We start from the raw sequence: 25,679 nt of genomic DNA on the forward strand, positions 1-25,679 counted from the left end.
GGCAAGAAGTAGACTGGCTTGCAAGCTTTCAAGAGGGAACCTAGATCCAGAGGGCGTAGAGGAAGGTAGAATCTCCACTGAGTAGTATCCAATCTGTCTAGGCAGGGCTGATGAAATGCGGATATGTCTCTTGTGATACAACAGCAAATAACTGTTATCAGGACTGATTGTGAGGGTTGTAAAGGTAGATGTTTGTAGCAAGGAGGGGAGTGATTAACTTTGCAGTCTAGGAGTGGAGGTCCTTGGGACCATGAAGGGAGAAGAGTGGAGAGCGGGACCCTACCCAGAGAAGCAGTGATGCCTGAGATGGAGGCAGAGACGACGTGGAGAGATGGAGCAGCTGGGGACTTTAGATCCAGAGAGGGAGAGGGGCTGTGTGCTGACAACTTGGGGGGGGGAGGGGAAGCTTGTAGTGTATACCCTTTGGTTGGTTGATGATGCATGGAGAGGATTGTAACCATGGCAATGAAACAATATACAATAGAATGAATGTAAAACTAATGTTCTCTCATGTAAACTATCACATAATTCACAATAAAGCATTAAAAAAAAAAAGGGGGGGGGACCCTCAACGACATGGGTTGAGACAGTGGCTACCACAATAGGCTAAACATGGCAATGATTTTAAGGATGGTGCCGGACCTAGCTGTTTTTCATTCTGCTGAGCATAAGTTAGGTTGATAGATCCTAACATTAAGTCCTGGTGTGGCGTTGTAGGATAAACACTGGACTGCTAGCCACAGGGCAGTGGTTTGAGCATACAGCCCAGCCGCTCCCTGGGAGAAAAATGAAGCTGTTTGCTCCTTAAAAATGTACAACCTCAGAACCAATCCAGGGTCACCATGAGTTGGAACAGACTCTAAGGCACTTAACGACATACACACACACACTGAGTACAGTGACTCAGGATAAAGCACTGGACTATGAACCACAGGGTTGGTGGTTTGAGTCCACCAACCCCTCTGTGGGAAGAAAATGCTGCTTTCTGTTCCAGTAAAGGTATACAGTCTCGGAAACTATCCAGGGATACTGAGTCAGAACAACTCAAAGGTGATTAGAGACAACATGTTTATATTCTTCAGTATACAAATCACCTAGGGATTGTGTTAAAAGTGTAAATTCCTGTTCAAAATATCTGGGATGGAAATGTGTTCAGCAGAGGGATCAAACCAGAATGAACCAGTATGAAGCCAGCTTTGAAAAGATGAACCAACACCTACTTGCAACAAATTCATTACAATAAGCTTCACTTGATGCAGATGCAGCTTAAAAATCATTGAGAAGGCTCTGAGCCTTTTCTTGCACTAAAATAAGGTTAAAGAACAACTGTATGCACCTGTTTCAACTCACCTACAAATTCTTAAAGATATATATAGTTAGGAATGGCTCTTGTTCCTCCTATCCTAGGGACTACCTGTATCAAATTTCAGAGGCAGTATATAAAGCCATGGAAAAGTCTCTGGAGGTTAGCTTCTTTGCAGAGAGCTCCAGACTCCTGGTTCTGAGGACGGGGTTTTCACCTTACTGAGCCTCTCTGTGCCTGGAGCTATGCACGCAGTGCCTTTTAGTCCAGCTGAGAATTATTGTAGGCAGTCCACATGGTCAGGTCCTAAATATCTAACCACCTAGAGTGGTAAGGTTTGCCAGCAGAACCAGGATAGGAGGGACCACCAGGCCAAGAAAATAGGCTATAGCAGTTCAAGTGAAACAGGCTCTGAACCAGTGCTGCTGAGTCAATTCTGATACATAGCGACCCTACTAAGTTTGAGAAGCAGCTAGTGGGTTCAAATCGCCAGCCTTGTGGCTAGCAGCACAGTGCTTATCCAATAGCACCACAACAGGAATCCATGTAAGGAGGTAGGATATCCTCTCCATCTTGGTCACATATCCACACCCTTGGGAGGGGAGAAGAGAAATGAAATCAACCCTCAAATATTAAGTGCCATCGAATCAGTTCCAGCTCATATTGACTCTGCATCGGGTTTCTAAGGAGCAGCTAGTGGATTTGACCCGCTGACCTTGTGGTTCACAGTCTAGTGCTGACCCTACCGCGCTGCACCAGGATTTCTCAAATGCTACTAGAGTTGCCTGATCTCACGTGGCTCTAAAGCCACACATTTTTAAAAGCCACACATTTTTATTTGGATCAGTAACACAACAGGGAGCTTCCAAAGGGTGAAAGTGGGGGGACTGAGGTCCTATAAAACTGTTCTGGGCTCCAGACGCGAGGCCCAGACGTGAGGGTTACAGACCTAAGGTCTACATGGTCTGTCCCGCAAGTCAGTTTGTGGAATAAGCAGGTAAGGAAACCTGTGGCTCTGCCTCCAAACCTAGCCAAGACGCCGGGAATGGCCCTGGGCTACCCTGTGAGTGGTGGACAGGGCCACATAAACCACACTAACACTTGACTGGTACCCGCATGTCCTTGGGCTACCAACTAGGTCACTTGGGTCTACCTAGGAACGTGTGCTGAGTGGCGATGGCGAGTCATATTTATAACCTTGGAAACCCTATAGCTGTTGTACTCTGTCCTATAAATAGGGTCCTTATGAGTTCCATTCGACTCAACAAGGAGGAAGAGATCCCGGGAAGGGAGGGAAAGGCAAGTACTTAAGGCCACTCCCCAGGTGGCACCCAGTTAGCGATTATCGGAGGTGGGCAGCAGCTATGCACTCTAGCGGGACAGGCTGTGTGCAGTCTAGGCTAATTAATGGCTTGGGCTGTGCACGGATTACGTCTCATCCGATTAAAGCCTAGGTCGTTCATTTCGCTCCCACGCCCTACACCCGCCCTCACACTGCTAACGACCGCCGCACCCGTGGGGACCTAACAACTCCCTAACGCACAGCACCTTCCTAGCCCCGGGCTCTAGACAAGAGTTGCGCTCTGGGTACCGCTAGTTTCCACAGCCGGGCTCGGGTTCTCACGCCCCTATAGCCTGCCGAGCCCCGCCGGAGCCTGCGGGTGTCTGGGCCTTGACGTCCCCGCCTCCATCCACGCCGCAAGGCGGGTGGGCTCCTCGCGAGGGGGAGGGTCCGCGCAGCCCCTGCACGGGGAGGGCGGGGCAGAGCCCCGCCCCACAGGCCTTCCGCCAGTGCACCTGTGGGCAAACGCCACGCGCGGCGCTGTGCGCCTGCCGCTGCGCCACTCTGCGTCCGTTTGTCTCCGGGTCTCGGGCAGGGGGTCTGTCTGTCCCCTCGGCGGGCAAACGAAGCGGGTCCCGCGTCAGTGCTACGTGCGGCGGGCGGGGCGGGGGCGGTTCCTCGCGCTGCCCAACGCTGGCTGAAGCGGCCGCAACGCGGGGCGGGAGGCGCGGCACTGGGCGAGCCGAGGGCGCAACCAGCCAGGCGGACCGCGGGTAGCGGTCGGGGCGCCGCGCCATGGGCCTAGCCTGGGGCCCGGGCCGGGGGCCGCCGCCACTGCTGCTGTTTCTGGGAGCCACGCTGGTGTTCGCCACTGGAGCCGCGCCGGGTAGGTACCCACCCGAACCTGGGGGGCCCTCGAGACCGACTGCCGGGCTGGGGTCTCACTGTCTTCGTGGGTCGGCGGAGTCCATGAACCTTTGTCAGGGGGCGGAGGGAGCGCGTGGACTGCGGTCGGAGAGGGGGATGGGGCGCACAAGAAGTGGGGGGCATGAAGGGAGGTAGCGCCGCGGGGGCGGCACCAGCCCCGGCTGCAGACAGCGGTGCGGGATGGGGGCGGGGTCTGAAAGTGGGCGTGGTCTGATGGTGAGACTTCGGGGCGGGGCCTGAAGGTGGGGGCGGGCTTTGAGGGGGAGTAAGATTTCCGCTTGGGACTTGAGCTGACACCTGCCCTGGCCAGACCTTTCAAGCTTCAGGTCGAGTGGGGAGCCTTAACTGGGAAATGTTGAACCGGGTGTATTCCTAGGCCTGAGAAAGCAGACCCAGGGACTGGGCTGAAAGGTTGGGGGTGTGCCCTTGGGATGCCTTGAGGCAGCTGCGGAAAGCTGGTCTAGGTCAGGGAGGGCGACCTGTGGCTGCGGTGGGACCCAAGGCCTTGAGCCCTTTGCCCTGACGTCCCGCCCCTCGCCCTTCCGCCTGCAGCGCGTGAAGGGGGCAGCGCAGTCGAGGCAGAGGAACCGGTAAAGAGCGCCCTGGCATGGGAGCAGCGCGCCAACGGCACGCAGGAGGGGACCGGCCTGCCAGTGACTGAAGACGAGGCCGCGTGGACTGCGCCCACTGACGACCTGACCGCTGCACGCTCGGGGGTCGGGCCTGAGGAGGCTCTAGAAGCATCAGTCGCCGTGACAGGTGCCGCTTGGCTGGAGACAGACAGCCCCAGCCTAGACGGAGTGACAGCTGAAGTGGGCAGTGGAGATGCCCAGCCCCTTCCGGCCACACTCCCAGCTCCTGATGAGGCCCTTGAGCGGTCATCAATACCCTCTGCCACCCTTGAGGCTAGCGGACCACCCTCCCCCACCCCTGGTAACAAGCCAAGCCCAGGCCCTGAACTCCCCAAGGAGAGCCCCTTGGAGGTTTGGCTGAACCTAGGAGGCAGTTCACCTGGCTCTCATGGACCAGAGCCCACATACCCTTTTCAGGGCACAGTGGAGCCCCAGCCAGCCTCAGATATAATTGACATTGACTACTTCGAAGGATTGGATGGAGAGGGCCGTGGTGCCGACCTGGGAAGTTTCCCAGGGCCACTAGGAACCTCAGAGCACCACCCCGACACTGACACTGGGGTAGAGACCCCTTCATGGAGCTTACTTGACTTATATGATGACTTTACCCCCTTTGATGAATCTGATTTTTACCCCACCACCTCATTCTATGACGACTTAGATGACGAGGAGGAGGAAGAAGACGATGACAAGGATGCAGTGGGAGGTGGTGACCTGGAAGATGAAAGTGTCCTTTTGGTGCCTACCAAGAAGCCTGGCCTGGGTCCAGGGGCAGGCCAGCCCACTAGTCGGTGGCATGCTATCCCCCCACATCACACTCTGGGGATAGTCCCTGGCAGCAGTATTGCCCTAAGGCCCCGCCCTGGGGAGCCAGGCAGGGACCTGGCCCTAGGCGAGAATGGCACTCAGTGTCGCAGTGGCTTTGTTCGACATAACAGTTCCTGCCGGTCAGTGTGCGACCTCTTCCCAAGTTACTGTCATAATGGCGGCCAGTGTTATCTGGTGGAGAACATAGGGGCCTTCTGCAGGTAAGGGTGTGGCAAACTCAGCTAAGAGAGAACTGTGACAGGCACGACTTCCGAAAGGTTAGGGTTCTCAGGTCAAGAAATGGTCACTCAGATCTTTTTTACAAATTTGCTTTGTAAAGGAATCTTAAAATGATTCCTGTAATCTCACCACTAGGAGAGGTTTCTTAGTAATAAGATTTTATATTTTCTGTAAGTTTTGTGTCCTTTACCAAACCACTAAACTGTAAAGGCAAAATGAAAGCACTTTAGGGTTTTGGAAAGAGACTTTTGCAAGGTTTGAGTTTTTTTGGTGGAGTCTGACTGGACTTGCACAAAGAGGATAGGCCTGTAACCGTCCTCTAGCAGGAAAGATTGCTGCTGAATACTCCAGTCATGTGTATGGCAGGAGGAGGCCGTAGTCTCCAGGAGTGGAATGTGTAGGAGGTGGGTGGACTTCCACATTGGGAGCAGACCCAGAAGCCTCTCAAACAGGCAAAATTAAGCTGAGAGTCTTTCCTGTTGCCATAGATACAGTAGAGTTTCTTAACATCAGGTGATGGCTTTTTCTCTCTATCTTAAGACTTATCTTCCTTGGGATATCCAAACCATAATATATTCAAAGATCCAGAGAGCTCAGTCTCCATAAGAATTTTGTCTGCATCTGTCATCTCATGCCTCATGAGGGAATTCACCTTAATTCGTGGGGACTCCCCTCACAACAGGGTATTTCTATCCTCTACTGGCCCTAGGAGTGAACTAGAACCCTAACAGTCCTCTTTTTCCACTGGTCCTAGCATGAACACTTCTGTTACCTGGGTATCTTTTGATGTTGCTATTCTTTGTCATAGTCTATTTTGGAGGCATGTCAATAATTCAAATTCTAATAGAATAAATATAGACAGCAATGAATGATGAACTCTTGGCATAGAAACTTGACTTTGCTTAGTTTTTTTTCATAAATGGTCATTACATTAGAATCCCTAATAAAGAGTGTGAACACCCTTTCTGGTTGGGGTCATCTAGCCATTGTCAAGAGGATGGAGACTGATCAAGAAATTATGGCAACAAGAACCTTACCAGTTGGTTAAGGGCTTTCAGAAATATAGGAGAACCCCATGATTTTGCTTTGCAAACTTCAGCTTGGGGTACTATCGTGATGATTTCAGCCTGGGCACTAAGGAATCTTTGTCCAATTATTATCTCTAATCCTGTTGGTGGTCTGGAGTTTTCTCCTTCAAAGTGAGCTTCCCGTGAGAGTATGAAATACAGAGCCCTTGGCTGCCTTTGGACTTCCCAGAGCCTCCAAGTTCCCAAGTGGAAGAGGAAGGTTGTCCTCCTTATTAAACTACATGACTTTTGCTGATAAATCCACCAGTATGCCACTGACTCAGAAAGACTTCTCAATCTCAAGTCTACTCCATTTCCCCTTGCTCACCTTCCACCCCAGGATCACACATAGTCCTCCCTACCAGAGATTCCTCTTCTGGCTGAGTACTCTTAGTCATGGCTAAAGAACTGTTTTGCATTCCACTCACAGGAGACTGCTGAGCCTTTAGTTGCAGACTGCAGCATGCCTTTGTCTCTGTCACTCTGACCCATTGCAGGAAAACGATCAGAGCTACGGCAGAACTTCTCTAGAACAGTGTGTTAGAGGTCCCCTCTTAGAGGAAGATACATACCCTGGTATCCTCACATGTGACTGCAGAGATTCATTTTCAAAAGAAAGAGGAATTTCTTATTAGCGAAATCACCCACCCAGTTCTGGATGTAGAGTAGCCAATTCTCCCATGCATAATTTCCCCATTCTGGACCCCTTTCTCTTGTCTGTCATTCATCCTGAAGTTCGTGTCCTCCCTCCCTTGCCTGCCTCTGTATCCTTCCACATCTTTTCCTCTTTGAAGCAGCCTGGTTCCCATGGAAACAGCAATGTCATTGGAAGAGTTGGAGCCTGGGAATGTCCCCAAGGGCAGAGGAAAGTCACTCAACAACAGGACTAAAACCCACTCCGAGGGGTGATTCTTACTCTGCTTGCATGACCACTCTCTTAGAATGGAATACGGAGCTCTAGAGGCAATTCTTCAGGGGCTGCAGAGGTAGAAGGAGAATATATATCCATCTTTATGTTTGTCCTTATCTGCCACTTCCTTATTTTTCAGTGGCTGGTTAGCCACATGATCTAGATAGGACTGCACAGCAACAGATAGCTTTTCATGTGCAGAGTGGTTCTTAGTATTTTGTAGCCATCACTCCTATTCGTCTTGATTTTTGTCTCTCTTTGACCCAGAGCAGTGGGTAGGGAGGGGCCTGAGAGAATCCTGTGATTATCCTCATTGAAATTGAAATTAAAGGTCAGGATTCCCTTCATCTTTGGCCACTTAATGGTCCTGTAACTTCAGTTGCTTCACTTATATCATGGACCTCCAGGCTATCTGGTCTGCTTCATAGGGTGATTAAAAGATGTGGTAAGTATATGAATTATCAGGTCTTTATAGATATGGAACATTATAGTCCCTCTGGATTTCCTGGTGTGGCACTGTAGGATCAGCACTGGACTCTGAACCACAAGGTCGACAGTTCAAACCTACCAGGTGCTCCTTGGAAACCATGAGTCAGAACTGACTCAATGACACTTAACAACAAAGAGATTTGTCTTAGAAACAGGCTACTGAGATAATTATTGGGGTCTTGGGACAGGTCCTGGCTGTGGCTGTGGTTGTTGGTTCCATTGCCTCAGTCTCCCCCTGTCCCTGCTGCAGGTGCAACACGCAGGACTACATCTGGCACAAGGGAATGCGCTGTGAATCCATCATTACTGACTTCCAGGTGATGTGCGTGGCCATTGGCTCAGCTGCCCTTGTGCTTCTCCTGCTCTTCATGATGACAGTGTTCTTTGCCAAGAAGCTCTATCTGCTCAAGACAGAGAATACCAAGCTGCGTAGGACCAAGTAAGTCACCCAGCCTCACGTGATGGGAGGCACCCCAAGCCCTGACTACACTGTACCTTCCATCTGATGCAGGATGGAAGATGTGTAAAAAAGAGGTAGCCAGCTTGTAGCATTGCCAGGCCTTAGTTCCCAAGCAAGTTACTGTGTGTGTTCAGCTGCAGTGCCATCACCTCCCAGAGCCTGCACAGGCTTCCTTGGGCTCTGACCAGGCTAGTATGAAGAGTCCACTCACAAATCGGTGTGAAGAAACTCCAGCTACCACACAACCTGGTGTCATCTCAGTACCAACTCCTCCTCAATGAGTGCAGATGAGAAACAGTTTGGCACCATAAAGCATTACTTTGTGAAAGATTGCAAACCCCTGGTCCAAATAGAAGTGCAAGAAACTTAAGGAAATTCTTGAGTAGAATTCGGTGAACGCACTAGGGTTAACTGTCTACACTAGGGATTTTAAGTGTTTAGTTTAGTTCTTTCCTTGGCATAGCAGTGACTATTGGTGTGTACATGGGAATCAACGTGTGTTTACCCCTTAAGCCTGTGCCTTGAATACTCAAACCTAAGTGAGTCACTCTTAACAGTAGCAAAAAATTTTAAAACAAACCTTTTGAAATGTCACAATGATCACAAAAGAAGTTTGGAGCTTAGCTTCCTTGGGTGCAAGAGATAATTTATGTGGGGTTGCTCCCTTCCGACCTGTTACCTCACTCCTCTCCTCCCCATGACCTGAGACTCCCTCCAGAGAATGACTGAAGGACTTTCCCTGGTTCCTGGGAAAAGGACAAAACACCATCTGTTGCTCCTTTGCTGGGTAGCTGCATGCAACGTGCAGATGCCAGTAGTTTTTGCAGCCTTTCAGCTAACTGTCAAGGGGCTCGAAGGGCCCCTCCATTGTGTCTGTGCATTGAGGCGGAGTCCATAGCTGCATGTGATTGCTTCAGAGAGACACAAGCCTGGACCCTACACCAAAGGGGTAGGCAACTAGGGATGTTCAGAGAGGAGGGAGCCATGGCCACCTAACTCAGGACAGCTGCTGATGAAGACAGAAAGGAGGAGATAGAAGAGCAGATGTAAGGGAATAGAAAAACAAGAGTTGTGGCCAGAGACAGGTCCTCATCACAGGCCATCCTCCTCTAACCAGCTGTATGTTTTGCGCAGAGCATGGCTTCTGTGCCCCTTCACTTGAAATACCACCTCCTTTGCTTCTCTGTGAAGACTGGATTTCTTTCCTGAGCCAGGTTAATAATGCTCTGCACATTAGTGCTGCATCTACTCCATGCACTGCCGATACTTCTGGAATTTATTGATTCTAATATGAACATTTTCTTCACATACTAACAACTCTGAAATTAGATTCTCTCCTACTGTTGCTGGCATCGTATAGTTGCTGTTGGCCAGACAACAGTCACAATGTAATTGTAATTGCCTAGCATGCACAAACATGGTCATTACTGTTCATATCGTTCAGTTCTTTATCTGAGGTCTAAATTAGCTGCTTCACTAATAAAAATAAAAATTCTAGATGCTAAGAAAATATTGGTTCATTTAAATGGCGAAAGTTGTTTTTGTTTTCCCGTAATGGTTCATCTTAGTCCGTAACATTTGATGAAATCCAGTCTGAAAGGCAGTACTACTATTGTTATGCTTTGCCTTGATCTCCTGACTTACATTTTCCCTCCTCCCTTCTCTGCTCATCAGCAGATTCCGGACCCCATCTGAGCTCCACAACGACAACTTCTCCCTGTCCACCATTGCGGAGGGCTCTCATCCAAATGTAAGGAGACTTGGCGACACTCCTCCTACCTCCTCCCCTATGCCCAAGCCTTGGCTCACTGTGGTCAGTTTATTTCTCCTTTGTGCTTCAGTTCCCTCCCATGTCTTTGGTCTGTTTTAGAGTGTATGGCTTCATTAGAACTCTAGAGATCAACTTAGGCCAACAGGCTGGAGTGCTGAAGTAGGAGGAAGGGCTTGATGTTTATCACTTCCTTGACAAGTAGAGTTATATGGAGTAGAAAAGGTCTTTTTCTAGGATGACTCAATTTTCATCTTCATCTAGAAATCTGATTGTTGTGTTTCTCCTTTGCATAGCAGGGAAAAAGGGCTCTCCCTTTATTGATGGGAAGTTATCTGATGATCAGTGAAGCAAATGAAGTTTTCTGATATTCAGTGAAGCTCCTTGGGATGGGTGGAATATGACCTCTGGAATGTTAACCCTATTTGTGGACCCTAAAAATTGTTAGGCTTATACAAGGGATCTTCAGAAAGTTCATGGAAAAATAGAATGAAAAGATACTAGAAATTTTCCACGGACATTTTAAAGCCACCTCAGATGGGATGAAATCCAAATTCTCTTCTTAGGATGATAAGCTCATAAATACCAATTGAGACCCAATCAAGGGTTCCTAGTAGGTGGAAGATGAGGCTTTCTGCTCCCGTAGGGTTTATAGCCTCGTAAAACCTACACAAGATTGCTATGAAATGGAACCATCTTGACAGCACACAACAGTAAACAGACCCCAATAGTTACCGACCATCTCATTTAATCACACTCTGGTGCTGAAGACTATGCTACCAGGATTTCAAATACCAGCAGGGTCATCTGTAATGGACAGTTTTCAGCAGACTAAGACAGACTGGCAAGAAAGACCTGGCAGTCTGCCTCAGACAGTTAGCCAGTGAAACCCCTATGATCACAACAGAATTTAGCTGAGTATCGTGTTGGAAGATGAGCCAGCCTCTCGGTTGTAAGATAGGACACAGTGGCCACAGCAGTGGATTCAAACATGCCAACAACCATGAAGATGGCACACGACCGGGTAGCACTTAATTATGTTGTGCATGTGGCTACCAGGAGTTGAAGCTGACTCAACAACAGTTAACGATAACAGGCTTCAATAGATCATTTCTTATCTAATGTGTTGCCTGGAAAAGACTGACCAGCAAAATATTGGGGACCATCAGAGAGAATTTTGAAAACAAAAAAACCATCCTCCTCCCAACATCCAAATTCAAGGATCCTACACATAAGTTGCAAGGTCAGTAGTTCGAATCTACCAGTCGCTCTGTGGGAGAAAGATGAGGCTTTGTGCTCCCATAAAGATTTACAGCCTCAGAAACCCTATACAAAGTCGCTGTGATTTGGAACTGAACAGCACGTAACCACTACCACCACCACCACTGTCAGCATTTATTGAATATTAGTGGATAATAGTGTGTCACAGAGTACCTTGTATCTACCATCTGGTCCACCATCTTGTAGATATGGGGCATCTGTTATGACCAGTATGGCACTTAACAGTAACACTTAACAATAACAAACCAGAATGCCTCACAGAGCTCAAGGATCCCTAGAAAAGTTTCTCACCCATACATTTTTGGTCCAACTTTCCTTCCTTTCCTCTTTATAAAGAGGGAGGGGACAGAAATAGCTCTTCTTGGAGGGCCTGATTGCATAAACTCAATACAAAAGTTTCTTCTTCTTGGCTGACCCAGTTTTGTGGAAAGCAAAGTGTTTGTGAAAGCTACCAGTCTCCTGAGTTCAGAATATGAGTATTGAAAATGGAATGAAGTGGGGATGATCAGCCATGGCAGACTCTGCCTTGAGAAGCGGTTATGGCATGGACTGGGGCAGCAAGCTCTGGAGGTCTCCTCTGCCAAAATTTATAGCATCATCCATGGGCCATTCAAAATGATCAACTTAAAAATTAGCCTGCTATATTTGGTCAGACATTTAATTAACTCACCCCTAATGTGATGGCTGGAACTGTGGTTGCCTTGGCAGGACCAGAACAAATGATTTCATAGGCCTTATATGGCTCACAGGCTGGACTTTTCCCCACCCTTATTCTAGGATCTCCAGAGTCACTTTCAGCTGGCAGGTTGTGTCCAAGGGGGCATCCCCTGCTCTCTTCAAAGGCACTGGGAAGTGAGGGAGTGATGCTCCTATCCCTCAGGGAGTATACTGATGGATTTTCTAGCTTTACTTCTAATTCTACCCACCTAGTCTAAATCTCAAACTTAGTCAAAGTGGAGCCCTTGTGAATATTGGCAGTTCAGATGGCTGCTGTAGGTTCCACATTGATTGCTTCTAAGTGGTATTAGCAGCAGGGGAAAAGTGAGAAAGCCTGAGGAGGAGCTGGGGAGTGCAATTAGGGGCATCCATGGCCAGCCTGCTGGTTTGGGTTCTCCTTAGTCCTTGTCCTTGACCTCGTAGATGTACTCCTGGTATTGGTGTTTCCCAAAACGTTGGAGAGGTCTGTTTATCTTAATAGAGGAGTTACTTCTTTCCTAGAAGTTGACGGAGTAGGTCATTTTCCTACTCGGTTCCAGGGATCTCTACAAGGCACACTCTGAAAATATCTCAAACCACAAAATTGGTTGCTTTGGGTCTGTGTGTGTCGGTGGCACTTCCCTCTGCTCTGCTGTTGTCTGCCTGCTGCCGCCCCACTCACAGGCCCTCCTGAACTGTGAGTAAGTGTAGCAGAGCAGCCAACTTCGAAGAAGACTGCTAGTAAAAAGGGCAAGGCCTTTGGTGCCTCAGCTCCCGCTGTGGAGGTTGGTTTTGCAAACTTCCCAGGAGAAATGCTGAGTGTGTGGGAAGCTGGACACTGTCCAGGTGCACCACATAAATGAGGTCACCTGAAACCCACAGGCAGATTGCCCAAACACGAGAGCTGCCCTGTTTGCTCCTCACAACTGTGCTGTCGAGGGAATGTTGTAACTGCAACTTGAATTCTCCAAATATTTGACAGACCTTCCAGAATACTTCAGTTTATTACTAGGACTTTTCCATGGTGTCCCTTGGTGTTTTCTTTTTCACTATTCAAATCTCTCTTACTTTCCAGACTCTGTAACAACAGGCTTAATAGGATCAAGTTCTTGCAGAAACACTTAGGTTAGGAGAGTTCTCCTTTGGTTTAAACACTCCCTCATTGTTGTTTGTTGGAGGTACTTAACTTGTCTAATAGGATTGTTTGGATACTGGTATCCCTTTTAGAATATTCTCCTCCTAACCCTTGGCCTAGAAATCCTGGTGTGGTGCTGTAGGATCAGCACTGGACTGTGAACCACAAGGTCAGCAATTCAAACCCAACAGCCGCTCCTCAGGAAACCCTACATAGATAGGGTCACTATAAGTCAGAGTCAACTTGACAGTACTTAACAACAACCACCCATTGGTCTAGAGTCCTGATGAGATGCTGTAGGATACATTGTTGTTGTCGTTAGGTGCCATCGAGTCACTATCAACTGATAGCGACCTTATACACAGCAGAACGAAACACTGCTCCATCCCAGGCCAACCTCACTGCTGTTGCCATGCTTGAGTCCATCGATGCTGCCACTTGGCCAATCCATCTAGTTGGGGGTCTTCCTCTTTTTCTCTGACTCTCCACCTTACAAAACACGATAGCCTCCTCCAGCTAGGATACATATAGGACTCTTTAATTGCAAGGCTAGTGATTCAACCCCACTAGCTGCTCCTCAGAAACCCTGTATAGGGTCACTATGAGTCAAAATCAACTCAGTGGCACTTAACAACAACCCCTTGGCCTAGAACCATTTTCTCATCTGTCAAAATCTGAGGAACCCTCAAAGGGCCAGGTTTGGGTGTGGCACTGTGGGCTAATGCGCTGGATTGCAAGGTCACTTTGAACCACAAGGTTGACGGTTCAAGTTGACCAGCTGCTCCTTTGGAAACCCTACACAGGGTTGCTGTGAGTCGGTACCAACTTGACAGCATTTAGCAACAACAAAAACCTTCCTGTTCTGGTGTGGCGCTGTGCGTTAATATGCTAAACTGCAAGGTTGGCAGTTCAAGCTCACCAGCTGCTCCTTGGAAACCCTATTCAGGGTCACTATGAGTCGGAACCAACTCAATGACACTTAACAACAAGCACAGCCTTCATGGTACACAGCTATGATGCACAGGTCTCTGAGTAACTAAATCCTCCTTTCTTCACATTATGAGAGTCTTCTGCTTAAATATGCCCCCAAAAGTAGTTGGGGGTGGAGTCAGGGGAAAGGATTGTTTTAAGGAACATGAAAGCAGATTACGTCCTTGTGTAGTAAGTGTGTGTATAAGAGGAGAGGCAAGTATAGTCCTTGTGTCTTGTCCCTAGATTTTCTGTGATTCAAAGTTCATCCTACCCAGAATTTTAATGATGGTGCAACTCTCAAACCTCCATGTCCATTGTCCCCTCCCCCCGCCTTCACAAAAACACAGAAGTACAAGAAATTAAAAAAGTACAGTTCGACCTCTTCCACTTCTCTGCCCATACAATGTATATATATATGTGTGTATACACATACACATGTGTATCTTTATCTTTTAACATAATGGGTTCTTACTATATATGTTCTACCTCTTTCTTATTTGTTTGTACTTATATATCATGGAGATCTTTCCATCTTAGCCATATGTATTTATATCACTGAAATGTTTTTACTGAATCTCTCCAAACAGTGATTTAAAAATATCAAGTGCCTGTTAGCTGCAAAGTCAGCAATTCAAACCCACCATCCACTCCGTGGAAGAAAGAGGAGGCTGCCTGTTCCCATAAAGATTTGCTGCTCAGAAACCCAAAGGAGCAGTTCTGCTCTGTCCTATAGGGGGGGTCACCTTGACGGCATGTCTAGCAGTGCCTTGCATGGCTGCCTTGCATGCAGTCTGCCCCGGTACTGTATGAATTCTTGCCTCATTGTCTATACATCATGTCTGAAGTCTTTGACACTCACTATTAGTCTATTCACGCTAGCCCTCTGGAAAAGCGCTCATTGACCCTGGAAGTAGTGAGTAGGTCACAGGGATTCCTGTATGCACTGTTGCTCGAATCATCATGGAAAGCCCAGAACCGTTCCCTACAGTCTTTCCAACTAATCACTACCTGACCCGAGTGCTCTTAGGGGTCAAACTTAGTAGTAGGAACCATGGACAAAAGCTCACTGAAGTTTTATGGAGAATGCTCTGGTCCTTGATAATGAGTTGATTTGTAAATGTGCTTAAAGCAAGAAAAGTCTTAGTCACTGGTCAGATGAAACCAATCTCTCTTCTTTCCACCCATGAATCAGCCTGATTAACAGAGTTACAAGCACTTACAATAGACTGTTTGGGATACCACAGGAAGAACTGAGACCCATTGAGTCTGTGTGGATCTGATCTCCTCAAGTAAGCCTTGGGAAAGGAGTACTGGGAAGGCAGGAGTTGCCATACAAGTTCTTTGAATGCCCAAAATGTCGACTTGGTGTCCCAAAAACCCGTAACAAGTAAATTCAGTTCAGGTTCAGAAGCTAGTCATAGGGCTGCAGGCAACGTATTGGATTGGCAAGAGAGCATGGGTACACTGCAGAAGTGGGTTATGGACCAGCAGCATACATACCATTTTGATGTAGAATATGTTAGGCCATTGAGGTAGCAAGGGCTCACTCAGGCACGGCACTTGGGTTGAGGAAACAACTTTTCAGGTGTTATCTTTTGGTAGGTAAAGGTCTAACAGTAAAAGGATCACACATCTTTGGTCTCTAGTCAGAGAACATATATTTGCATTCTGGACAGGCCTGGACGTTTCTAGGAGCAGCCCTGCACCTAGTCATAACTCTATGAATGCGCTACCACCTGCACTGACAAGATGGGTTTCCTGTTCAAGACCTGCCTGTGAGAGCAGAACTCAGCAAGCTGGAGGGCCACAGGAAGGAGGGGTCAGGCAAGCCCAGCAGAGCTCATCAACATACAAGACTTTACTAGGACTCAGGAGCCCTGGTGGCACAGTGGTTAGGTGGTTCCTTGGGAGAAAAGATCTGCCAAGGCACTCCCAGAAATATTACAGCATAGGAAGCCCTATGGGGCAGTTCTGTGTCTTACAGGGTCACTATCAGAAACCTGCATACCAGCAACTTCAAGGGAGGACCCTGTAAAGGAATAGTATTAAAAGGGTCTGTGTCTCCTTAATATTTGGACTGGTCCAAATTAAAGATCCTGTAATCCAGTGACCTGGCAAACTTTGATTTGTATTCAGCCGTTGCTTTTTAAGGCTAATGAGTTCTTTTTGTTATTCAGGTCTTAGAACTGCCTTAGTTTTTAGTGATGCTTTTTGCAGCCAGATAGGAAAACATGAGATTTTTGTTTGATTGCTCTATCCACTGTCCCCTTCTCTCCAACCTGCCCCCCTCCAACTTTTTTCCTCTTCCAGGATGATCCAAGTGCTCCCCACAAAATCCAGGAAGTTCTCAAGTCTTGTCTGAAAGAGGAGGAGTCCTTTAACATCCAGAATTCCATGTCGCCCAAACTTGAGGGTAGCAAAGGTGACCAGGCTGACTTGGATGTGAACTGTCTGCAGAATAACTTAACCTGAAGAAGAGCAGGAAGAAAGGAAAAAGGGGGGGGGAGGGGAGGGAGGTGGGGTAGGTTGAATGAAGTGTTATCTCCTCTTGTACAAAGTCTGTTTCTTGTAACCATTTGTTAAACCATTTTCTTTTTCTGATCTCATGGCATGCTTTGATGTATTTTGTACAGGGTGGGGGTGGGGAGCAAAGAAGCTGAGTGTACTTGCACACACTGGATTGTTTTGTCTGCGCCGTCTGTACATTGCTATGCTGCTGTGATTTCTAACCCTATGCTATTATTCAACTGACTTTTTTTTTGTACTTTGACCCGCCTTTTTTTGAGATACCAGTAAAAAAGTTCTTGAAATAAAACTTTTAAAAAAGTGATCCCTTTTCCTGTGTCGGTTTGAATTGCATTCTGACCTTCATTGAAGATGCATTTCAATGTTTGAAATCCTAGAAATGGTTTATATATTTGACTATTAAGAATGCTCTTTTGCTCTTCCATAAATATGTTTTTCAACACTTAACTCTGAATACATGCTGAGAACACTAGATGAATACAATAGATCTTGACCTCAAGATGTCAGTAATCTGCTTAAGAAACAGATTTATAAACAAATAATTGTAATAGTGTGTCACTATAGTAGTAAAGGGAGAAGACACAGGTAGGCAGCTAGTGCTCTATATGACTAGAGAGTGTGTGAGAGGGAGGGCCCTAGGTGGCCCCACTGTGAAGGGTGAGTTACCGAAGATGATGAAGAACCCTGAGGCCCAGTTAAGGATGGTCAGGTTTATATTCTAGAATGCCTTTGGAGATATTGGTGAAAACAGGTTTGAGTACGGGGATTGTAGAAATCCAACAAATAATACCATGACACATTGCGACTCTTCTTACAGGGTTTTCAGAGAGTGCCTGGCAGCTTTGAAACACTAACCTTGTGTTTAGCTGTAAGTGTTTGTCCTACAGCACCACACCAGAAAATAATAGAAATGGATTAAAAGAACTAAAAATTCAAATAGCCACATTTGCTGTCTGGATTGAGGGTATCTCCTCGATTGCTTGTGTTCATTCTATGAGAATTCCAGTCATTTGCAATCCTTGAGTGTGTCTCTGTTGCCTCTTTCTGATCTGTCTCATGTGCCTCAATTTTTCTTTTGTGCTGAACGTTGCTTTAAAAATATTGCTCAATTGGAGGCCTAGCCTAGGATGTTTGCTTCCTCTAGAGAGGGTGGTTTTTGTTTGTTTTTCTTTATTTCTCTAAGGTGCCTGGGGACACTAGAATTCTGGGCTCACCTTAATTCATGGTTGAAGAAAGTCTGGGCTAATGAGGAGGGCCACACCCTTCTAGGGCACAGTTGTCTGGGGTCACAACCCAAAGCAGACAGTGATCCATCAATTTCTCACCTTTGGTGGGCTCTATATTCTAACTCACTCACTTCTAACCTTGTAAGACTTCCAGAAACACACCTTCTCCTTTAAGCCGCCTCTTCCAAATGGTCCAGTGCATCAATGGCTCTGAATGCCAGTTCCCTTGACTGGACTCCTGTCCTCAATGAGGTGCCAACCTAGTCTTTCTTTAGTATCTTGTTAGCTGTTTGATGATTTTTAGGTATCTGTATAGTTTGGAGGGTTGTCCTTAGTGGAAGAGTTGGTGCAATTTATCTAATCTCCCATTTACTGACAACAGACATCCTCTGTTTTCATTTTGGGACTCTTGCCCAGATGGCATTCAGCTGGCACCAAGAACTCAGTCTGCTTTTTGATGTTGGATAGAACTATATTTTGGGGTGCTGGGTTCCAGTCTGTGTTAATTATTTTCAAATCACTCTCTTTGGTGGGAGGGGTCATGGGGTGGTACTATTGGATAAGGTCTGTGGTTCAAACCCACAAACTGCTCCTCTGACTCCTTCTACAAAATAAAGAGGAATTGTGTAAGACTTGCACTTTGTAAGTTCTAAATCCCTAAGACTTGTTAGTATTGTGGTGGGGTGTTTTGTTTTTTCACTTTTATTGTGAACTGAGTGAAGGTTTACAAAACAGGTCATCAGTCCCACGTTCAACAAATCGTTCACTTCATGTCATTACTATGATTGCAATCCCCTCCATGTATGTACCAGCAGTTAACAGTATTTAGCTCTTCGTTTTAATTCGTGCACTCCTCCCTGTCTTTCACTACCTTCATCTTTCCTGTGCCAGCCTCCCTCTTGTTGTATATTGCCTCCCCATCACCCAAGTATTGTGTTTTGTTTTTCTCACAAGGAGTAGTTTGAAATGCAGGTCAAAGCCTTTAGCTCAATCCTACCCTCCTTCACATGCAAGAGGGATAGGAAAACCAAGATCAGAAAGGGAACAGGAAGACAGTAAGGGGAGGCCTAGAATAGAGTTACCAGATGTTGCCAAGAGTCTTTGGTCCAAACAGGCTGAAGTGTTGGATATACTGATGTCGATCTGTGGCCAGCCCTCCTTTCTGCAAGGGGTCTGTGCTTCTTAATGACTGTGATCCCTCGGGCTGGCCAGCATCCTCTCTAGGGACCCGCCAGTTCACTCTTAGTTTCCTCTCCCTCTCTTCAGTGATTGCTGCTTGGATATTCCCACTTAAGCACCAAGGACTTTAAGACAAGTATGCTCTGTTTTCCTCTCCTGTCTGCTTTTTCCACCCCATACATAGCCTGCTCTGTGACCCTCCTCTCTTAAAAAAGGGACAAACTGAAAACATGGAATCTTAGGCAACATGGAGAAAACATCCTTTGGGGAGCCCATCATTTCGCTTAGGAGAAGTGTCCATACATTGTTGACCCATCTGTCCACACAAGGCCTCTCCTTTACTCATGCTTCACACCTTAACCACTTACAGCACACTTCCTTCCTTATCTGTGCTGTTGTCATGGTCTTACCGGATCCTTGGAGGCTGGGTCTCTGAACTGGGAAGCATCATTGACAATGTTAGAACCCAGACTTTGTACTTCTGTTTCAGTGCACTTTCTCCCTGCATCACATCACATCACATCACATTGTAGATATTTGATTAACAATTTTTCTGTCTTTTTCTCATACAGTCTACAGAAGTAAAAAGGTTGGCCTGCACTCCAAAAACCAGCACTGAGGACAGCTAGAGGTTTCCTGGGCTGCGGAAGTCTCCAGGATTGAGATGAAAGCAGCAGGGAAGATGCAAGATTTGAAGAGTTGGGGGGAAGGGGGTCTGACAGTCAGTCAGCACTTAGACTGGCAGTATGACCAGGCAAATACCAAGGTTTTCCAAAGTCCATCCTGTCACTGGATGGAGCTCTTCCCTGCTGTAGGTACCCAAAGGAAAAGATCTCAGGTGTTCTCAGTGGGTTCCAACTCAAAGCAATCCTGTGGGAGCAGAACACCTCATCTTTCCCCTGTGGACTGACTGGTGGGCTCGAACTACTGATGGTGTAGTTATTAGTCCAGTGCTTATCCTACAAAGTCAAAGCACTCCCAGTGTACCTCTTAGCATCTAGTATAATAGGTAATCTTTGAGTCTAATTGGTTTCTTGTTCAATGTAAGTAGTCTCTGATCATCTGGAAAGAGATGATCAAATACAAGTTAGGAATATAAAGTAAGAGTAATTATTTGGGCACTACTCAGAGTCTCTATGAAAGGAACTAGTGAATGGCCAGCCAGATGAGGCACAATTACTTTGAACTTTTGTGAACAACTTTGGCAACAGAAGGTGGCCTGGCAGAGCAGTTTCACATAGGTGACAGGAAAGGAAACAGCAAATGTGTCCATCTAGCCTAGTGACAAGCATACCCTCTTCAGCTCCACCCACTAATAAGAACCAATACCACCTGATCAACAGCAACCTAAACTGAGGTGCATGAAGGAGAATGAGAACAGTGCACACGCTTCTGTTCTGTAAGTCCACACACAGGAGAGAGTAGGTGAGAGCTGAAGAACATAACAACATGCAATCATCAATTAAATACAAATATGACAATCCCACAGTGCCCCAGAAAAAAACAATTTTAGCTCACAAAGAAACTAGAGAATGGTTCAAACAAATGACCAAGATGCAGAGCCAGAAAACACTTCTGAGGAAGAAAAGGTAATGGAAATAACAAAAAAAAAAATCAAAAGAATGATATTTAGGGGAAATTAATCATGGGCTAGAGGGTAGACACATGTTAACACGGGTGACAGAAAAGCAGTATGCAACAAGAGAGGGTGGTTAGCTGAGGAAAGGAGATAGGAGACATGGAGAAATGCAATAGTTGAAGTGAATAGAGGTAAATACTGTTAACTGTTGGTACATGGAAGAGATTGCAATCATTGTAATGAAGCAAAGTATATGATTTGTTGAATGTAAAACTTACGATCTGCCCTGTAAACTTTCACTCAATCCACAATAAAAACCTTAAAAAAAAAAAGAGCATTTCAAGGTCTATCTTGAAAGTGCAGTGTTATCTGTAATAATCTGCTCTGTAAACCTTCACTCAATTCACAAAAACAGGTTTTAAAAAAACAGCATTGAACACTGGTTTCAGAGTTACAAGTCCTCTCCATTTAGGAGCTTTGTGACCTTGTTGAACTTTAGGTTCTTTTAGTGCAATGAATGACTAAATATGGGCATTCTAACCAAACATGATCTTGTAATTCCCATTACAAGTACTAAATTGTACTATGCAAATAAGGTATGCGCGGGGATTGAATAGTCAGCTAATGCAAATGAGGTTCATGAAACCCTTGTAGAGGATTGGTTGGTTTGTGGTCTTGCTGGGGGATGGCATGCCTTGAAATCAATAAGGAGTTTGCTTTATAACCAGCTTATCTGAAAAGTTTTAGAAGAGAGACATAGAGAAGAAAAGAGTTGTAACACTGAAGATAGCAAAAGACATTTGTACAGAGGTAACAAGAGCAGAAGCAGCATGAGATGTTTGTGGTGGAGCTTGCTGTCCCACAGAGCTAAGAGCTGTAGCACTTGCCCAAGAAGACCCTGACTAGGGTCCAGTGGCAGAAGGGCCCAAGCTGGGCTGGGTGGCAAATGACAAGAGGATGTTGTCCTGATCTAAGAATTGTATCCTGAGTTGTTCCCATTACTTCTAACTTAATCCTAATCCTGAATTGTGCCCTGTTACTTTCATAATAAATAACTGTTAAGTATGCTTCATGAGTTAATGAGTTCTGTGGAATGCTGCAGTAAATTAGTGAACCTAAATACAGGCAGGAGTACTGAGGAGTTGGTATTACAGATGACCGAGTGTGCAGCAGTGTGGACAAGCTGGATATTTGAGACATTTTCAACCTCTGCTTCACAGGAACTAGCTTTGTGCTGATTCTTATAGAGAAAATTATTCACTGTTTTCTTTAAATATTTATTGTGAATTGAGTGAAGGTTTAAAGAAAGCCATTATTTCTCCCACAGAACAGCTGGTAGATTCAAACTGCTGACCTTGAAGTTAGCAGGCCGACTTGTAACCACTATGCTACAAAAAACCAACAATGAAGAACTCCTTGTAATTATCAATATGTATGAATTTATTGTTGTTTCACTGTTTTTAAGCAAATCATCAGTTTTACATTCAATAAATCATATACTTTGCTTCATTACCATAATTGTAATTCCCCTCCATGTACCAACAGTTAATAGGTATTTACTCCTACTAATTAGCTATTGCCTTCTTCCCTGTGACTCCCACTAACTTCATTTTTCCTCTGCTAACTTCCCTCTTGTTGTATATTGCCTTCCCTGTCACTCACATTAGAATGTATCTACCTTCTAGCCCATGAATAATTTCCCTTCTCTGTGTAACCATCATAGATTGTTTCTTTTATCAAGAAAACCTTTTCTTAACTTTTGATCTTTTTGGTCCATGTGTATAATTGTCTCTTATGCTGTCTAAAGAAGGTATTTGAAATGAACAAATCATTGGTTTTACAGAATTCTATCATACGTTTTCCAGCATCATTTCTATCACCAAGGCCATATTTTCCAACTACTGATCCTTCCTCTTTGCTCCCAACCTTTGCATTCCAATCACCAGTAATGATCAATACATCTTGATTGCATGTTTGATAGATTTCAGATTGAAGAAGTTGGTAGAATTCTCTATCTCATCCTCACTGGCTTTAGTGGTTGGTGCATAAATTTGAATAATAGTGGTATTAACTGGGCTTCCCTGTAGGCACATGGATATTATTCTATCACAGACAGCGTTGTACCTCAATACTGATTTGGATATGTTCTTTTTAACAATGAATGCAACACCATTCCCCTTCAATTTGTTATTTCCGGCATAGAAAACCATGTGGTCCTCAGATTCAAAATGGCCAATACCAGTCCATTTCAGCTCACTCATGCCTGATATCGGTGTTTATGTGTTCCATTTCATTTTTGACAACTTTCAATTTTCTCAGATTCATAGTTGGTACATTCCATGTTCCAATTTTCAATATATGTTTACAGCTGTTTCTCTTCATTTTGAGTTGTGCCCCACCAGCAAATGAAGGTCCTGCAGGCTTTTCTTCCACGGGCTTTACTCCATTCACGTTATCACAGTCAACTCTACTTTGAGGAGCCAGCTCTTCCCAAGTTGCATTTTGAGTGCCTTCCAACCTGAGGGGCTCATTTTCCAGTACTGTATCTGACAGTGTTTCTCTGCTATTCACAAGGTTTTCAGTGACTAAATATTTGGAAGTAGTTTGTCACTCTTTCTTCCTAGTCTGTCTTTGTTTGAAAGCTCATCTGAAACTTGCCCACCATGGGTGACCCTGCTGGTTATTTTAAATACTGGTGACATAGCTTTCAGAATCATAGCAACTCACAAGCTACCACAGTATGACAAACTGACAGACGAGTGGTGGCCGTTAGGTTTTAAGTGGAAACTGTCACTTTAAATTTCGAGGAGATCTGTGTGCATGCGCAGTAGAACCCACCAGGGGTGTGGGTGTGGTATCGATACTCTCAGGCATCCCCTCTAGTCACCAGAATGAAGGTGCACAGACAGCGAGATACCAAGGAACACCGACTCATAGTGACCTAAAATTCAAGTAATGGGAAGAGTAGAAAGAATAAAAACAATGAATCAGCAAAAAGAAAAATCCAAACTAAAAAGCAAAAAAAAAAAAAGTAAGTAGTGTAAAGCTGTTGGACCCAGAAAGGAGAATACTCTGGGGGCTCCTGCGAGTCAAGGACCTCACAAGGTGGGTGTGGGGGGATGTGACAGCAGAGTTCGTGTACCTAGGTGGAGTTCCTACTGGCCTTAGTGTTACCTATGTTCAGGCACTCAGTCTGGAAGTTGTTTGTGGAGGCCCTTGATGGAGCTGGTTTCAGTGTTTGTTAGGATCACAGGGATGCTGGGGTGATGGTGACTACATGATGGTTTGTTGGCTCTGCGGGTTCTGTAGGTCTGGAGCTGAGACTACCTGAATCCAGGCACCGAAGCTGCCCAGGCAGCCCCTACCTCACACTGGCATGGCTCATAACCAGGCAACTCCAGAGCAGTGTTTGTGCTAGGGGTAGATGAGGGTGGGAGCTGGCCACACCTCAGGCCACCAGGGGAGCATGAGGAAAAGAAGAAATCACACCTTTCCTGTCACCTGTGTGAATCTGCTCTGCTAGTTCACTTTCTGTTGCCAAAGTTGCTCACAAACACTGAAGATGGTTGAACCACATCTGTCTGGCTATCACTAGTACCTCTCCCTCTCTTGTCTTCCCTGCTCAGTTTCTTTTCCAAGAAATCATTCAATTCACTTCTCTAACCTTTCCTCTCAAGTTTACGGTTCTGGAATTTTTATCTGTCTGTGTCATTTGGTCTCTCATACCTTTGTGTAGAGAGTCAGTGTAGTGCATCTTCTACTCTGCCATCTTGACAGAATTCCTCATTTGTTCTTCATCTGTAAAAATTTTCCTTTATACAGACTATCTAGCATCAGGAATATAGTGATGAAGATAACAGACCTCTCTTTTGTAGCTTATATTCCACTGTCATGAAATTCATACAAGGTAGTACATAGAAGGAGGCTTCAAAAAGTACTTGGAAAAATGAAATTAAAAGATAACAAAATTTCCACTAACTTTTCAAAGCCCCCTTTGAGTATTCTGTGAGTGACGGGACATATTTAAGGTCATATTTTGATTCTCGTGGCCTTTTTTTCATTTTTGTCAGCTTCAGCATGAACTTGCATATGAGCAGTTAACTGGTGGTCTGTTCACATTTAGCCTCTTACCATGTTTTGACCGATGATATTGATATTCTCCATCATCTCTTCCCACAGATGTAGTCAGTTTGGTTTCTGTATATTCCATCTGGTGAGGTCCAGGTATATAGTAGCCTTTTATGTTGCTTTAAAAATGTATTTGTAGCTGAGAGTGAAGCATCCAGCTGATATGAAGTGAGAGGAGTCACACAAGAACACCCAAACTTGCAGACAGTACCTATTGGACCTAACCTCAATGGCTTGATAATCAGAATTCCACTAGAGGAAGATTTTAAAAAAAGAAGAAAAACAAAACAATTTTTTTTAAATTTATTTTTTATTGTGAATTATGTGATAGTTTATATGGGAGAACATTAGCTTTACATTCATCCTATCGTATATCGTTTCATTGCCATGGTTACAGTCTCCTCCATGCATCATCAACCAACCAAAGGGTATACCCTGCAAGCCTGCCCCTGAGTCGTCAGCACACAGCCCCTCTCCCTCTTTGGTTCTAGAGTCCCCAGCTGCTCCATCTCTTTATGTCGTCGTCGTCTCTGCCTCCATCTCAGGCATCACTGCTTCTCTGCGTAGGGTCTCGCACTCTGCTCTTCTCCCTTAATGGTTCCAGGGACCTCTGCTCCTGGACTGCAAAGTCATTTACTTCCCTCCTTTTGCTACAAAACGTCCACCTTTACATTTCCAACACTCACAGTCAGTCCTAATAACAACTATTCATCTCCTTTTGTTAGCCCCACCCAGACAGATTGGATACTACTCAGTGGAGATTCTACCTTCCTCTGTACCCTCTGGATCTAGGCTCCCTCTTGAAAGCTTGTAAGACAGTCACTTCTTGCCTTTGTAACACCCCCATTTTGGGTAGCCAATATCCAAGTTGCCATTCCTGTCTACTCTGTGTATGGAGGTGGGGTGGGAGTGATCCTCGCTATAAAGATTTGTTCCCTCTTTTGAGCTACTGCATCCATAGGTGTAGGTCAAGTTCATCAAATTGTATCAGATTACTCTTTTTTTCCTCTTCTTTCTTCTTCTAGTTGAGCTCTGATCATCCAGTCATTGAAGCCAGGTCAAGTGGGTATTA

At 45.7% G+C, this 25,679-nt stretch overlaps 1 protein-coding gene across 1 annotated transcript; it reads left to right on the forward strand.

Moving 5' to 3' along the window:
• The first annotated feature begins 3,380 nt into the window (after positions 1 to 3,380).
• On the forward strand, positions 3,381 to 16,441 carry CSPG5 (chondroitin sulfate proteoglycan 5 (neuroglycan C)). The gene is made up of 5 exons (XM_006868794.1): positions 3,381 to 3,471; positions 4,065 to 5,172; positions 7,908 to 8,096; positions 9,792 to 9,867; positions 16,280 to 16,441. The coding sequence occupies exons 1-5, from the start codon at positions 3,381 to 3,383 to the stop codon at positions 16,439 to 16,441; spliced, it is 1,626 nt and encodes a 541-aa protein (XP_006868856.1).
• Positions 16,442 to 25,679: the final 9,238 nt, after the last annotated feature.

Source organism: Chrysochloris asiatica, unplaced genomic scaffold (genome assembly GCF_000296735.1).
Source record: "Chrysochloris asiatica unplaced genomic scaffold, ChrAsi1.0 scaffold00124, whole genome shotgun sequence".
In the NCBI taxonomy this organism is placed as follows: Eukaryota; Metazoa; Chordata; class Mammalia; order Afrosoricida; family Chrysochloridae; genus Chrysochloris; species Chrysochloris asiatica.